The 15,972-nt window shown below is 38.0% G+C and overlaps 1 protein-coding gene and 1 pseudogene across 2 annotated transcripts in view; both read right to left on the reverse strand.

Moving 5' to 3' along the window:
- AGPAT5 (1-acylglycerol-3-phosphate O-acyltransferase 5) overlaps window positions 1–15,972 on the reverse strand; it is a 54,630-nt gene that overhangs the window by 32,626 nt on the left and 6,032 nt on the right. For both annotated transcript variants that reach the window (XM_030812413.1, XM_030812412.1), the window contains exon 2: window positions 5,240–5,309. In XM_030812413.1, the coding sequence (XP_030668273.1) occupies window positions 5,240–5,309 (70 nt within the window). The remainder of the gene's footprint in view (window positions 1–5,239; window positions 5,310–15,972) is intronic.
- On the reverse strand, window positions 9,193–12,049 carry LOC105740296 (annotated as a pseudogene).

Consider the following 15,972-nt stretch of genomic DNA (forward strand, 5'->3'; position numbering starts at 1 on the left):
TTAAGTAAGCCAACAGCAGCATGTATACGGAAAAAAATGAGCTTCTCTAAATCCTAAAGTCTAGAAAACAAAGATTTTTTTAATGAGGAAGGGGAAATTATAAACAAAAAATGGCCAAGTGAAACTATGAATTGCCACTAAATATTCAGTGTGTATATATATGTTCGGCAAAAGGCAAGGACACTTTATCTTTTACGAATGGGTTTTTAGGACCCGGTACTAGGTTAGAACGGCAATCAAAGGTCTCACATGCCTTACGATGGTGCTGGGTAGATATATGTGCTCCTTATGTAATGAAGTAAAATGATCCCAGGCTGCTAACAACTATACTTAAATAAATATGTTATTAACAAAGAGTTGTAAAAATCAGGGTAAGATGGTATGAGTTGATAACAGTAGCAACAAAAAACTTCCTAGAAGTTGTTAGTTGAGCTTTCAAAAAGAAAAAATTCCCAACACAGAGAGTGGCCCTTGCCAATTAAACAAACAGGAAGTGGCAAAGTGGGTGCAGAAGATGGGAAACAGAGGACATGGTTTAAAGAGGAAACGAAGTGAATTAAGGAGACAAATGATAAAGGTCTTAAGAACCACAGAAACTTGGATTTGAAAGTAAATGGCTACAAATTACTCTATCTCTTGATGAGAAAGAAAACATAAAAATGAAATGTAAGGAAGACTTCTCTAGTTAATACACACATGAGCTCAATGATACTCGAAAAGAAAACTGTTAATCTGTGAAAAGAATAGTTCTAGCATCACCCATGTTCTCAGGCCATGAAAATGAGAACAAAAGGAGTGAGTCAGAGGAAGGAAATGTTAAAAAAAAAAAAATCTGTAGAAAATAAAAGCTGAGAATTTAAAGGAATTACAATAAAGTTTTAGCCAAAGAGGACAGTTTTTCACAGATTACAGGATGATTAGCTCTCAGCTATGTGAAATCTGTTACACAATGCACCATACTGCTGAGAATATCCCAAAGAAGATTTAGCCATTTTAATACTAAAAAGTAACCCAGAAAAGTGTCTTATCAATTATTATACATCTCTCTTTTTAATCAGGGATTATCATTCACAAGTTAACTTTTTCTTGATGACTTAAGACTGATAATTATTATACATATGAAACTTTTGTTATGGCTCCCTATAAGTAGAATGTTGCTTGCAAAGATTCTCCCCTATAGTGTATGATCCCAGAGACAGACACAACCTGTGTTACTAGGTTGGGACATCTACACTACTGGGCTGTCAATGATCACTTTTCTCTAAAGTATATAACTTCCTGTTGAAGCCCTCTCCCTAGGCCCTTCTAATTCAGATCGAAGAAATAATAACTGATAAACATATTTCTTTATAGTCATTTCTTAGAAACCATATAATCAACCCTGTTATACTTGTACCAAATGCAAAAGTAAGCAGACAGTAAACTCTGAGAACTAATTTTGCATGGTTCTCTATGGTTCCCAGGCTAAAGTACACCTTGGAAATATAGTTGGGGTACAAAGTTAAAAACCAGGTTTAGCATTTTTTCCTGCAACAATTATTTTTTTTTAATTTGGAAGAACTTTAAAAATGGGTTTTATTTTAAAACAAACGGTTTTATGGTTATATTATGGCCTCAGATGCCCCTCCCAAGAACTTTTAAGAGAAAGTGTAAGATTTCCAAAATACGTCATGTTCATAATAAGCTGCCCTGGGCTATGCCCTTAAACTTGAACATTTTAGTGGACACATTTAAGAACTAGCTTAAGTAGTCAAAATATACAAGCTTTGTGTCACCAATATTTGCTACTGAATTATCTTTATTTCTTGTTTATTCTCAGCTACGTTTCAGATAGGACCCCAGATTACAGATAGTTTCTGACTATCTCAGTTACAGCTGAGATTATATTACTTTGACAATAATTGTTCATATTTTGTGTTCTGGCACAATTTAACTAACATAGCAATAAATTTGGCTATGTGAGAATCTTCCATGGTAATCAAGCCAAAGCAGTGTCATTGTTCCCATTAACTTGGAGGAGAGGAGTGGAAGGCAGTGAGGGGCAGCAAGTCTAATTTCCTCATCCCTATTCTCACGAAAGAGCAGTTCCTAATTCATGACGGCCCTGTGTAGTCCAAGATATACTGCATGTGCAGCACTTCCCTACCATGGATCCAGCGCTATGCTAACGGTGAGCTATGACTGTCATCACAACCACTTTTAAATGCTATCTATGAGCCAGGTACGCTACCAGGATTAGCAGATAGCGTCTGTAGAGTGCCTAAAAGGAGCTATCGCTCACACCTTACCAATAAAGCTCTGAGACATAAGTAATCTGCCCACTGACACACAGCCTATTGCAGAACAGGAACCTGGGTCTCTCTAACTCCAAAGTCCGTGCCTTTTTATAACATTCTACTCACCACACATGCTGTTCAACAAGAAAATTGACACTTAAGCCAAGAAAAGGGAACATTTCATGAGATTAAAAAGGCAAATAGTAGGTGGGGCGCAGTGGCTCACGCCTGCAATCCCTGCACTTTAGGAGGCCCAGGCAGGCAGATCACCTGAGATCAGGAGTTCAAGACCAGCCTGACTAACATGGTGAGACCCCATCTCTACTGAAAATACAAAATTAGCTAGGCGTGGTGGTGCATGCCTGTAATCCCAACTACTCGGGAGGCTGAGGCAGGAAAATGCTTGAACCCAGGAGGCGAGGGTTGCAGTGAGCTGAGATTGCACCATTGCACCCCAGCCTGGGCAACAAGAGTGAAACTCCATCTCAAAAAAAAAAAAAAAAAAGGCAAATAGCATCAAAAGTAGATCGCTGAAGGGTAAGGGGAAGGAATAACAGCCACTATATCCTGCTGACTCCAGAGAGAAATAAGCTAACAGAGACAGAGACAGAATGTAGAGACAAGGATGTGTCAAGCGAAAACAAGGGAAGAGAGAGACTAATTTAAATGTCAATTCTTTTGAGTATCAGACCAGGAAACTCACTTATTCTGGCAAGCCTGCCAGAAGACAAACTAGAAAGTCTAAGCAGAACAGCAGTCTTTGAAATGTTCTTTCTGCTAATTACATTTTCAGAGATACTCTGTTGTGATTCCTAACATCTCAAAAGCGTTTTAGAAGGGTACCTAAACACGATCGGACAATGAACCATGTCTATAGATAGGCTTTAGGGGTCTCTGAAACCCTAACATTACATGCAAATTTTTATATGCACATTTTTCTAGGAAAAGGCTTTGTCATATACTGACTAAAGCCTGTAATTCTAAAGAAATTTAAAATCACTCCCCTAGTATTTTCCCAAGTTATAGAATTTTAAAAGGCTTTCAAAAAGCAGCCTTCCCAAATCCTGCTGGGATGAGGTTGTGGTGCCAGAGCAGTGATACAAAGTCACAGGCACTTGGAGTTAGGGTGAAGGGAAGGGGAAGTGGTTCTATAAACTGACAAATGAAATTCAGGTCAGTATCGTCTGAGTATGAAGATTATCCTTCCCATAGTACCTTCCAGTCCCAAATACAAGTAGAATTGATTTTTTTTAAATCTGTTTTTTCATAGATGTTTTCTAGAAGTCCTCAATCTGAAGGAATATATACAAAAGCCAACATGTAGTAAGCACACAAATTAACAGTAGTAGTTATCAATATTATCACTATCAGCAACACTTCCAGAAATGTTCAGAGAACTCACTCCACAAGTCACTACTAGAGAGCTCTATTAATCGAGTAGAGTTTATACTGAAACCTGGACAAAGAAAAGCTGGCAGGAAACTGAAGAAGGAATTTTAAGAGAATCCTGTTAAACAGACAACTCTACATGAAATTAACACTGGATCAAAATAAAGGAAATGCAGGAAAATCAAAGCTCCCCATCCCTGTATTGGGCCCACAGATCCCTTTTATTTGATATTTAAAACCTGGAAGAAACATCCAGCAGCAGCAGGACAAGAACAGCAGAATGGTGTTAGAAGTAAAACAGCCAATATGTCTGCACAGGCCAGAGTTCTCAGCAGCATTGACCATTGGTTGACTGTCTTGCTATTTTTGCCGAGAGTGAAATGTAATTAGATAAAATAGTCTGAATCAGTCATGTAATAAAGTTGGGGAAAATACTCAGATACATCAAAATTCCTATCAACCCCTTGTAGCTTCAACTCTTGTCCTATAAATCTGAATGTAATCATTAATTCACTAAATTGAGAAAAATGCATTTTAACTTCTTTTACTTTCTATACCTCATCTATGGTATAAGTAGTAATAAAAACCACAAAATCATGAAGAGACACCTGACAGGAAGAAAATTTTTAAAAAGCCCCAGGCATAAGTGATTTCCATTAAGAGTACTATATTGATCAGCTTGTTTTTAGCTTAAGAGTACTATATTGATCAGGCTGTTTCTAGCTTTGAGCTTCTAGGTATTATATTTTTTAAAGTAATAAAAATGGAATTTAGGAAGTATGCATCAAAAGTAGCTACAGGTTTGAAAACATAAGAAGTGGGATTTTTTGGAGGGCTGAATTATTTGGAGAATTAAAAAGTACCTTACCCAATGACAATTTCCTGATTCTGCTACTGTGCTACAGTTATATTACGACGTCACCATTGGGAAAAATATTGCTGAAAGGGTCATAGGACTCAATGTACTGTTTGTGCAAATTCTTGGGACTCTAGAATTACTTACAAATACAAAGGTTTTTAGAAGTATCTTAACCTAAAGTATATACTGCACTATTTTGAAGACCAGTTCTCTGCAATTCCTCTGATGGAACAGTAGTAAACTAGAATTAAACCAAACCCATTTGAAGAACGAAAGGAAGAGCAGACATTACAAATGACTAGCATAGTAAGGAAATGAGTACTCACATACCAATACAGCTTTTCTGCAGCTTAGCAATCAAAAATGTAAAATGTATATACACTTCGACCCACCAATGGTACTTCTAGAAACATCACTTACAAAAAGAATGAATACACTATTTAAAGAGCTACACAAAGGAAAAACAAAGCAAGCAAGTAAGAAAATAGCTTACTTACATCCAACAGAGGGAGAAGGTAAGTTTAGGAAAATTCATAGCTTTCAAGTTTCTGACTTTCCAAAAAGTAAAATCACAAAAATACAAGAACAGGTGTAATATCTGCACAAAAAATTGATGTTTTAAAAAACCCACTTCATTTAAATATAAGAATGGTATTTTGAATGCCCATGTGCCATCTGTAGAAAAACCTAAGTTTCATGCAAATGAAATACAAACCTGTGCTTTGATGATTTGCTAAATATATTATATTTTCTTTATTTTTTGGCAAATCTCCATATAGCAATATCTAAAAGATAAAACAAACAAACGAAAAAACATTACTTTGATATTTTAAAACATCTGTAATATACTGTAATATACAAAGGAAGACAATGTGAAGAAACTGATTAATGATGTTGTGAATATTTCCATCCATGATTAACAAAAATTAGATTTCTCACAGGAGCCTCAGAGATCATAAATAGCTCATGTACACAAAGCAGTTATGTATAGTACAGGTTAACGGTAATAAATTAAAATAGAATAATCAATATCCTCATGAGAAAAATATACCAAGCATTTATTGATTGCTAACAATATATAAAACAGTGTTCATAAGATAAATCTTCCTTCAAAGACCCTACAATCAATCTAGTAAAAGAGACAGACATGTCCACAGGAACTGTAATGAGACATAATGCAAATACTATGAAAATATGGTACCTTTTTAATGTTTTAAATTTGTTTTTTCTTTTTCAGGAAACTAGAGGGTACACAACCTTTTTTAATTTTAAAGAACTGTAAACTGCAGAGCAGAAGGAGTATCATTAGGCGGAATTTTGGCAGATGAGATGAAGGAAAATGTTCATGAGAATAAGAACGAATGGAAGCAGTAACCCTGGAGGCCTGTTGGGTACATGGGCAGTGTCGCGGCTGAGGAGCAAGGAGACCAGAAGGGTAGCTCTGAACTGCAATGGCAGAAGTCTTTTGAAATCCATTCTAAAGACTAAAACTTTATTTTGTAAGTATGAGAGAAACATCATTCCGTGATTAGGACTCACTCCGTCTCCACCAAGAACAGAGTTCAAGAAAAGGGCAACTTCGAGCATGAGGGAGGAGCTGGTGAGAAGCACACAGAGGGCTTCCGGTCCACCAGCCACTTTATCTTTAAACCGGGCAGTAGGCACACAGGTGTTCAATGTACCTGTATTAGTCTTTCTGCTGTTTTGTGTGTCTTACATATTTTAGAATAAATTTTTCAAGCAACTGGGAGTATACTTGTAAACACTTAAAAGGAAATGGCTGCTAATGGTGCTAAGTTTTTATTCAGGGCATTTTTGTTTCTGCATCTTGTCATTATGGATTATGCAAGATTATAAATTAGCTAAGGCTTTTTAAAACTATCTTGTCCATAAGGATTATCTTTTGGTCATGACACTATTTATTAATATCTTAAAAAGAGAAGAAAGAAAGGGGCAATTAACCCAACAACTTTGCAGACAAATGCACCTAGAAAACACAAAGTTCTGGAAGCCAGGGATGTGACTAAGGTTTCCATTACTTTCCTTAGAAACTGCACAGTGCTATGTATGTAGTATGTTTAAATATTTGCCCAATAAGTTTTTATTCATAAAATTTATCGATGACATAAATGAGTAAAACCAATAGTTTGATCTGTTCAGAGTTAAAAGTGACATCCTGGCTTGTGAGTAAATCCCCATTCTCTTACCAACAAGCCAGAATTGCATCAAGACCATTGAGTATGCACTGATTTAAAAGTTTTGCACAGGCCAGGCATAGTGGCCCATGCCTGCAATCCCAGTGCTTTGGGAGGCTGAGGTGGAGTGGGCGGGCGAGGGCGGTGGGGGCAGGGTGGGAAGATCTCTTAAGCGCAGAAGTTCAAACCCAGCATGGGCAGCACAGACAGACCCTGTCTCTACAGAAATATAACAAGATTAGCCAGGCATGGTAGTTCGCACCTGCCCACACTCCTTCAGGAGCATCCAGAACACACTGCACACCTAATGACAAGTCCCCAGCCCCTTATGGACTATGAGCTCCTCAATGGCCTGATCAGTTTTCTACCCCAACAGCCTAGGCACCAAGCTGGTTTTTAACAGATGTTTACTGAAGTATTGTTTACACTTTTGTCACCAGTAGGTAAAGCTGTATCTCATTTTCAAAATAAAGGTAGTTTCAGAATAAACATAAATAAAATAATTTAAGCGCACCAGTGACTTTGTAACGGCATCATTCTGTAAATCTAGTACTCATTTTTTAAATCACATTAGTTCCTTCTACAAATGTCCCCTGCAAATAATTTGTCACTTCAAAATAAGGCACTAGAAAACATTCGGCTTTTCTTTTTGTTTTTTCATAACACTTTAAGTAATTTTAAGTTCATTATAATTGCTTCTTCATGATAATTTTAGGTTCATCCACTTTTTAAGAACTCATCAGACATCCCCTACAGAAAAAAAAAAAATTTCTCTTTTCATTTATTAATTCAGAGGCAGCCAATAAAAATGATTTCTGAATAACTATCTTCATCACAACTGACAAACTAGTTATTCTGCTTTCGTCAAACAAACTTATTTATCTTGCACAAACTGGCTTTCACAAGAAGGCCTGAATTAGATGTGGACTAGTTTCACTTCACCTTGATCACATCTATGTTGTTTTTAATTTGCTCCCATCATATATAAACGGCCTAATGATTCTTTTTTAATCTTAAAAACAAGTAGTAATAGGGAATCTAAAGCAATCACATGCTTAACACCTTAGCCTCCAAAACACAATGTCACAGAGACATAAATATACAGCATTCTTTGTTAAAAAATATATATGCTTCATTTATCTCAATCATGTCCATTTGCCTTCGACATGCAAATGTCAAAACATGATTTTTTTAAAAAAACTTTCACTGTTGTTAAGTATAGATGATGCTGTTGAAAGGGATCAGAGAATATGCCACACCCAAACACGCTACTTTGGCATAAGGATTATTTTGAGCTGAAGGCAGCTGAGACACAGCAGATACAGGAAGAATTCTCTGCCCTTCCCCTAACTGCCTAAGGCAGGACCTAAGTTTCCCTGTGGAAAGGTGATATGAATTTCCATCTGTAAAGGTGTTTTCCCTGTCCCTTATTAGGAGACCAGAAACCGGCAAAATAAACCTGCATAGCAAACCTTATTACTATCCATTTCCTAGTCATCTTCCCACAATGTACCACCCCTGGGGGCTGAAATCCTCTTCTCCTTTGACTAGTCACTTCTTCACAATTTATCAGCCTTTGTTAAAAATCACAGACAAACCCCTTCTTTAGCCAAGCACAGAGGAGCACACCTATAGTCCCTGCTACCCAGGAGCTCAAGCAGAATCGCTTGAGTTCAGGAGTTTGAGTCCAGCCCTGACCACACAGCAAGACCCCCGTCTCTTTAAAATAAAGATAAAAATAAAAATAAAACCCTCCTTCCCTGTGCATGTAAAAATACTAACATCAATAAAATGTGTATGCCTCTTCTCCTGTTAATCTGTCTCTTAATTCACAAGCTCTAGCTACCCTACGAGGATAAAGGAACAGTCTGCTCTCCCCTATACTGTAACATAAGGGCCACTAAGAGGTAGATTCTAAAGTACTGGACTTGAATTAAGACTTGAATCTGAATCCTCATCCAACACCTTACGATGAGAACTTGGGCAAAACACCCAAACCCTCCAAACCTGTTTCTTTACCTGTAAAATGAGTGTAATAATAGTAACTACTCCTCCTAGGATTGTAGTGAAATCAGTGAAACTATGTAAACTATTTCACACAACACCTAGAACATAACCAACTAAAATATGTTAAACTGTCATTATTATTATCCAATGAAATGGAACTTTTTATTCAAAACTGTGTTAAGTGATTAATGGATAAGAGAAATAGCTAGCTAGTCAATCTCTCCCCACAAGTCTTTAATTACATAGAAGTACAGCCATAAAGAATTTCAATTTGAATATGATTACATATACAATTTACACCGTTTATAATTACTTGAACTTTTAAATGTATTTTTATGCCAACGAAATATATTTCCAGTTAATCATAAGATTTCTGCTGTAAAGCATACAAAAACTGTAGTCTTTTTCTACCGAGTTTAAAACGTTTCATTGAATAGTAAAATTATTATGCCCTTCTGAAATAAGATCAAAATAGCAAACAGCTACTTGCCCAATAATCAATACAAACACAATTATCATGCAATAAATGGAAGCTAACAGATGACAAAGTTCTTTTTTTCCTTTTGCTTTCTTTAGCAAAGCCTTCTTCATAAGCTTTCAAAATAGTACTTCACACGCAAAACTGTAATGACTAGGTGTTTGGACCATCACGGCTCACTGCTCTCTCATTGTTCTTACCATGTCTAGTGAATAAACTGGCTGACGGCATTCAGTGAGATCAATGAGACACATGGCTGTTTCCATAGTAATAAGAACCCTGGTTCTTCCAACTCCAGCACTGCAAGAAACAACAAGGGGTTCTTCCTTGCTGGCCCTCTTATTTTGCACATGAAAAACAAAATCCAGAAAGTCATTGAATCATCAGGGTCTCCATGGTCAGGCCAGCCTCTGTATTGGATCTGAGTCATTGATGACTCTCTTATTTTTCTCTTGGTTAAACAGCAGTGTGATCTTCCTGAACATAAAGGCAGTGCTTCCTTCTTCTGAGTGGCAGAGGGCTCGGTAGCATCCATAGGAAGAACTTCCTGTGGGTTCTGGCCAATATTGGGGTCATTTAACTCTGACACATTCAACTTGTGTGGTCAACATTACAACCATGGAGGAGACTTGTTCCCATGTCATCTGCCAAAAAATCTGTTCAAGTGTGTGGTAACGCCCCTTGACAGGCACTGTTCTGACTTATAACGCTGGAATTGCACTGATGTAGTTTCCATTACCTTTTAAAATAACCCATTAATATCATAAGGCAAACTATCTCTGTATCTATTTTTGGAAAGGTTCTAAGGTAATCTGGCACCGGACATTGTCATTCCAAGTTTTTTTTTTGATAAGTTGATCAAATTGTGTCCAGAACGTTCCAGCGATAAGCCCTCGGCTAGCTGGATCACTGACTCCCACAGGAAATGGTCATCCTGGTGGACACTATGTAGTGGGGCTTTCTCCGGAATGTACCGGAAGTCTGTCTCATTTTCTAGCACGTCTTCCACTATATCATATGCAGCATAGGTAGAACCAGAAGCATGAGTTCCCCAGAATGGCTCTCACAGTTAGCTTTAATAAGCAGGACAACCCAATCATGGGTGTGTTCTGTAAAGTCCCAATCACTGATCAATACAACTTGGTCTTCTCTTCAATCGAGGGTCACTGAGGTCAAAGGTGTTCCTGGTGCTTCTCAGGACACGATCACAGATATCTTCTGATCATATCCCCCTTTATATTGACTCTAAACTTTCCATTTTGATCAGGTTCACTCTGATTAGAACAAGACTATCATGTAGAATACCACCATTAGGAGCAGATTTTTTAAGAGAAGATAGAACATCAATGTTTCATTAATATGATCTTCCAGATCTCGTTGGAAATGTAAATAATGAATTTGGTTCCAACTGTTTTTCTTAGATTGTTTGGGTGGTAAAGCCAGAGGCTACCCATCTCCAGGGGTGTCCTGTAATGGTGATGATTCCAGAATGATGCTATTAGCTTGTGCTGATAATGGTGATCTCTGGTTTGCAAATACTTTGGAAGAAGTGTGAACCACATAATCTACCAAATGACCAACAGAAGAGGGTCATAAACAGGTTCCCTCTTATATGAATGCGGAATTTTCATGAGTAGGAATTCCTGTTCCAGGTGGCAACTGTGATGCAAGGCTTTATGTTTCTAATCTTTTCATCAGATATTGAATTCCTGCTTACTACTTCCCAATCCATTAATTTCCACATCAATGGCTTACTTGAGGATTCTGCAAGTAGTCTGTCTTTATTTGCCTTTTCTTTGCCATACTGAACTAATTGAACTTCAGTTCTCCCACCGTGCATTAGGAATTTTGAACTTAATGTAAAATAATGTGCAAAACAATTCTTACTAGTTGGAAGTGGTCTGTCCAAATGGAAGCATATGTGATGTTCTACACTTGCTTTCCACAAACGTTTACATGCTCTATAATTCACCACATTAAATCCTGTTAATCTTTCTCCAGATTTATGCAAGTCATTTTCAAAGCTGAATAAAAAACTGTTTGCACTTAAAACAAATTTTTACAATCTTCGACCATGGAAAGGTACTCATTGTAGCCTGTTATAAATTAGAATTCCTCTTGACATCATTACAATCATAATTTCATTGTTACTTGATCCCTTGCATAGTGGAATTCAACTCCACAGAGTTCTAAGGTACTTGCTGTGTTTAGGTAATTAGCTTCTGCTTCCCAAGGACATAAGCCTATATGTTGCTGATGTCATTTTTACAATTTCTTTTTCAAAATTTTGAGGACGCTCAGGAATGAAAGAATAACCTGAGAGGTGGCCTAGCAAGTTCTCTGACTGCAGTCTCCAAGTTTAGTCTGAACAGCAAATGAAGCTAAAAGGGCAGCAGTATCATAAGAATAGGGCAATCTTCCAGTAAGAATGTCTTGTTAAATTTGTAAAAATACTAGTAGTGGGCTATCCATGGAATCATCAGCCACCTGTAAATCAACATAGTCTTGCCCAGTAAAATCAGGATGCTTGCAGACTACACCTAACAGAACTTGCCACTGATCATGTTTATTCGCACTGAAAGCTTACACAGTGTTTTCCAGAAGGATGTTACAAGCCTCTGTATGCTGTCTGTCTCACGTCACCTCTGGTGCTTGTACATTGTAGACTGTGGGTTCTGCCGGCAGGAAATTGGAAATGTGAGGTCACGACTGTACACACAAGATCTTTGTATCACAGCTGCGTCCTCTCAGCTGAAGAAAGCAAGCATCAAAACCAGGCAGTGACGGGGAGCGGCATGTCTGCTCTACCGCCCACAGCAACCGCGTCATGCTGTGGAACTGCCATGGCTTGTGCCACCCAGGAAGGCCATGAAGTTCTTTCTCATACACTCAGCATGCATGTGTCTTTTGGTACTGCCCTTATTTTATATCCTGTCTTTTGGTACTGTTCTTATTTTAGAGGGTGTGTTTTTTCTGAGTATTTATGATGTACCAGTCACTGAGCTAGGCAGTTTCACATATTATCTCAGTTTGTCTTCAAAATAGCAAGACAAAAAGTATTGCATTTAAGGACGAGAATCTTGAGACTGAGAAGTTGACACTTACTCCAGATGACATACGGAATGGCAGAGAAATAGGAATTACACCTAGGTTTCTCACTCCAAGATCCCAAAATCTTTTGACTGTGACAAAACTATTTTCTGCAAAAATTCCAAATAAAAAATGTCAAGTGAGAAGGCTTCTCATATATTAGAAGCTTATGTAATTTTTTTCACTTTGAAAATCAACCACGGAATTACAAGGAACCTGTAAAAAAAAAATTAAAAACCAACAAAAAATTTATTCCTACATAAACACAAATTAAGCCCGGAAGCAATGAAATATGTAAGTGCACCAAGAGCTGGCGTTCACTACATTACATCCAACTTTTAGGTGAACCACCTGCTTACATATGCAACAGCCCCCACCCAGTTAAGCAGCCATTTGGACAGAGTTGTATTCTTCCTTTATTTCCTCAGTCCTTTGTTCATTTCTTTAATTTGTGAACTATCTCAGCACATATTCAAGTATTCTTTTAAGTGACATCTTTCTCTGCTGCTAAACTATGTGTTACTTTAGGGTAGAGACTATGTATTTTGTCAATCTAGAACATCAGCACCTATTAACAGTAGGTGGTTAGCACTTAATATGGGGCTGGGACTTCATATGACTCTCCTTTCCAGGTATCATCACCCTCATTTCTTTCACCCCTGGAATTCTCATGCCAAGCTGGAGCACAGTGAAGCCATCTTCCAAACATTACTTACACTTGTGCACATATAAGTACTCTGAAATCTTCAACTAACACTTTCTTATTTCGGGTTTTGATTTCTGGTGCCTACAGAGAAATAGAAGAAACAACATAAAACCTTGGAGAATTACACAAGCTCAAAAATTACAAAAAGTACTGGTTTTTATTCACAACTAAACCAAGGTTTCTGTGCACTGCTGGCTGCGTGAGAATTCTTTTTTAACTTCTCTGACTTTGCTCATTCTGCCTTACTCTTGAGGGTGGAGTCATGTTTCTTCCTCCTTTATCTATTTAAGGAAAGAATGAATCGGACTCACCAAACTTGTGTGCCCTGTTAGTGAAACTTATCAACTAGTTATGCCATTCAAAAATCTCCACCCCTTAAAAGTGAGATTCATCTGCATTTCCACAGAAACACAGACTAGAATTCCCTAGAGTACTCTGCCTTTTCTCTCTGTTTTTTTGTTTTGTTTTGTTTTTTTTGAGACGGAATTTCCCTCTTGTTGCCCAGGCTGGAGTGCAATGGTGCCATCTTGGCTCACCGTAACCTCTGTCTCCTGGGTTTAAGCAATTCTTCTGCCTCAGCCTCCCACGTAGCTGAGATTACAGGCATGCACCACCACGCCCAGCTAATTTTGTATTTTTAGTAGAGATGGGGTTTCCCCATGTTGGTCAGGCTGATTTCGAACTTCCGACCTCAGGTGATCCATCACCTCAGCCTCCCAAAGTGCTTGGATTACCAGTGTGAGCCACCGCACCTGGCCCTTTTTTCTTTTATTCTTTTGAGACACGGTCTCACTCTGTTGCCCAAGCTGGAGCCTCCACCTCCCATGTTCAAGCGATTCTCCAACCTCAGCCTCCTGAGTAGCTAGGACTACAGGCACACACCACCATGCCCAGTAAGTTTTTGTATTTTTTGGTAGAGATGGGATTTCACAATGTTGGCCAGACTGGTCTCGAATGCCTGACCTCAAGTGATCCACCTGCCTTGGCCTCCAAAAGTGCTGGGATTACAGGCATGAACCACACTGTGCCCAGACTACTCTGCCATTTTTGTTAAAAGAAAAAGTAAAATCAAGTCATTCTTCCCTTTATTGCCACCTTCAAGAGGTTACAATGTTGCAGAGGAGATGATCCACACATTGAAATATGCCAACGTTATATTAGTATTATACATGTTAATATTATATAAAAGTTACCCTGACATTGACATGGGGTAAGATCATGACAGATGGAGAAAAGCAAGGGCTTGAGCTGGAATTCCAGAGTGGAGAGGTCTAATGTGGGGAGGGGTGGCCCGGAACGAAAAGTTAGACTAGAATGAAACCAAGGAATGGAAAAGTTAACTGGGGCAGCATTCAGACAGCCTTGAATGCCATGCTTCAAACTCCTCATGTTTATTATGTTATCAACTGAAAACCTCTTTTCCCTAAACATTCCATGTTAATTACGCATGTTCAAAGTAAAAATTCAAAGTAATTTTTATAGCCTTCTCCACTAACCCAAGCAAAGAGTTACTTTAAAGAGTTACTTTATCTCTGTATGGCAAAGCTAATAAACACGTCTCTAATTGCAGTGTTATCCTATATTGTAATTGGCAGTTCACGTCTTTCCTAGATGAATACCTTAAGAGTAGGGGTCTCATTTCGAGCAATATAACCACATTGCCAGGCAGAGCATCTTCAGAAAATGAGTGCCTGAAACTCCTGGCTAGACTACTACAGATGTGAACCACGGTTGTTCCCCTTTCTTTGTCTGTAAAAGAGGAAGAATGGTGCCTACCTTGTAAAGATGAAATTATTTACATAATAGAACAATACTTGCACACAGCAGCACTCACTAACTACGACTGAGTGTGTTACTAACCCACCCTCTTCTTTTTCCTCCACATGCAATCACAAAGCCCTATCAGCTACCACTAAAACAGATTTGGAATTCTTTTCAGTCTTAACATCCACTCTTTCCACTCCCCTAACCATCATTTCTCACCTGGATGACTACATTACCTTCCAAGCTTGCCCTTTTACAGAGCTCCACACAAATGTCACTTGCTCAGGAAGATTTTCCAAACCCCTACCTCTCACCCACCAGGGTAAACAACCTGCCATGGCACAGTAAACTTTGATTTTCTTGTTATTGTTTGGCTTCCCACACTACAATGTGACCTCCATAATGGCAGGTACATTGTCTATCAAACATTGTATCCCCTGGTACCCAGCACAGCACCTAGAACAATGTGCACACGGGAATATCGCACGGATTAAGGGATCTACGTTCTAGAGATCCGTTACTGAAAAGTCATTACTTACTATTGAATTGTCCAACTACTAACATCAGCCTCTAGTTAAGAAACCATAATAAAATGAGAAAATAGTACAGGAAAAATTAACTTCTGATTCCACTTGAGAAGCATCAGCTCCACAAAATTAGACAAATATACAAAAGAGGGAAAGTAAACTAGGTATATACGGAGTGCTGTTTTCCCTTGCCTTCCATCGTAATGGCACAGAGGTATCCCCATAGGTGCACAGGTATATTTCGTGCTACTGTACTAAAAAACTCATCTAAGAAGTTCATTTAACTAAAGAACCTTCCCACAATTCAAACACTTACTCAAAAGCTCTTGGAAGAAATCTAAAGTTACACACCAAACTGGTACATACCTGGGAAAGGTGTACGTAGTGTAGGAGTAGGGGAAACTTTAACTTTCTCAAAATATTGTGGCAGTGTTTGAATGTATAATTGCATCTGTGATTTTAAAATAGAAAAATAAGGCATTAAAAAACTATACACAAACGCAACCTGAAATAACTGGTTTGTTCACAGAGGTATATTTATAAAGTGTAAAAATAGAGTTCTAGTTACATTTCTTTAGGATTTTCCTATAAGTCTAGTAAGTTAACCAGTTCCCTAACCAGAATTTAATTGTGTTAGACTGGAATTGTATTTGATTGGGAAATGTTTAATTTCCTATCGTA

Source organism: Nomascus leucogenys, chromosome 4 (genome assembly GCF_006542625.1).
Source record: "Nomascus leucogenys isolate Asia chromosome 4, Asia_NLE_v1, whole genome shotgun sequence".
In the NCBI taxonomy this organism is placed as follows: Eukaryota; Metazoa; Chordata; class Mammalia; order Primates; family Hylobatidae; genus Nomascus; species Nomascus leucogenys.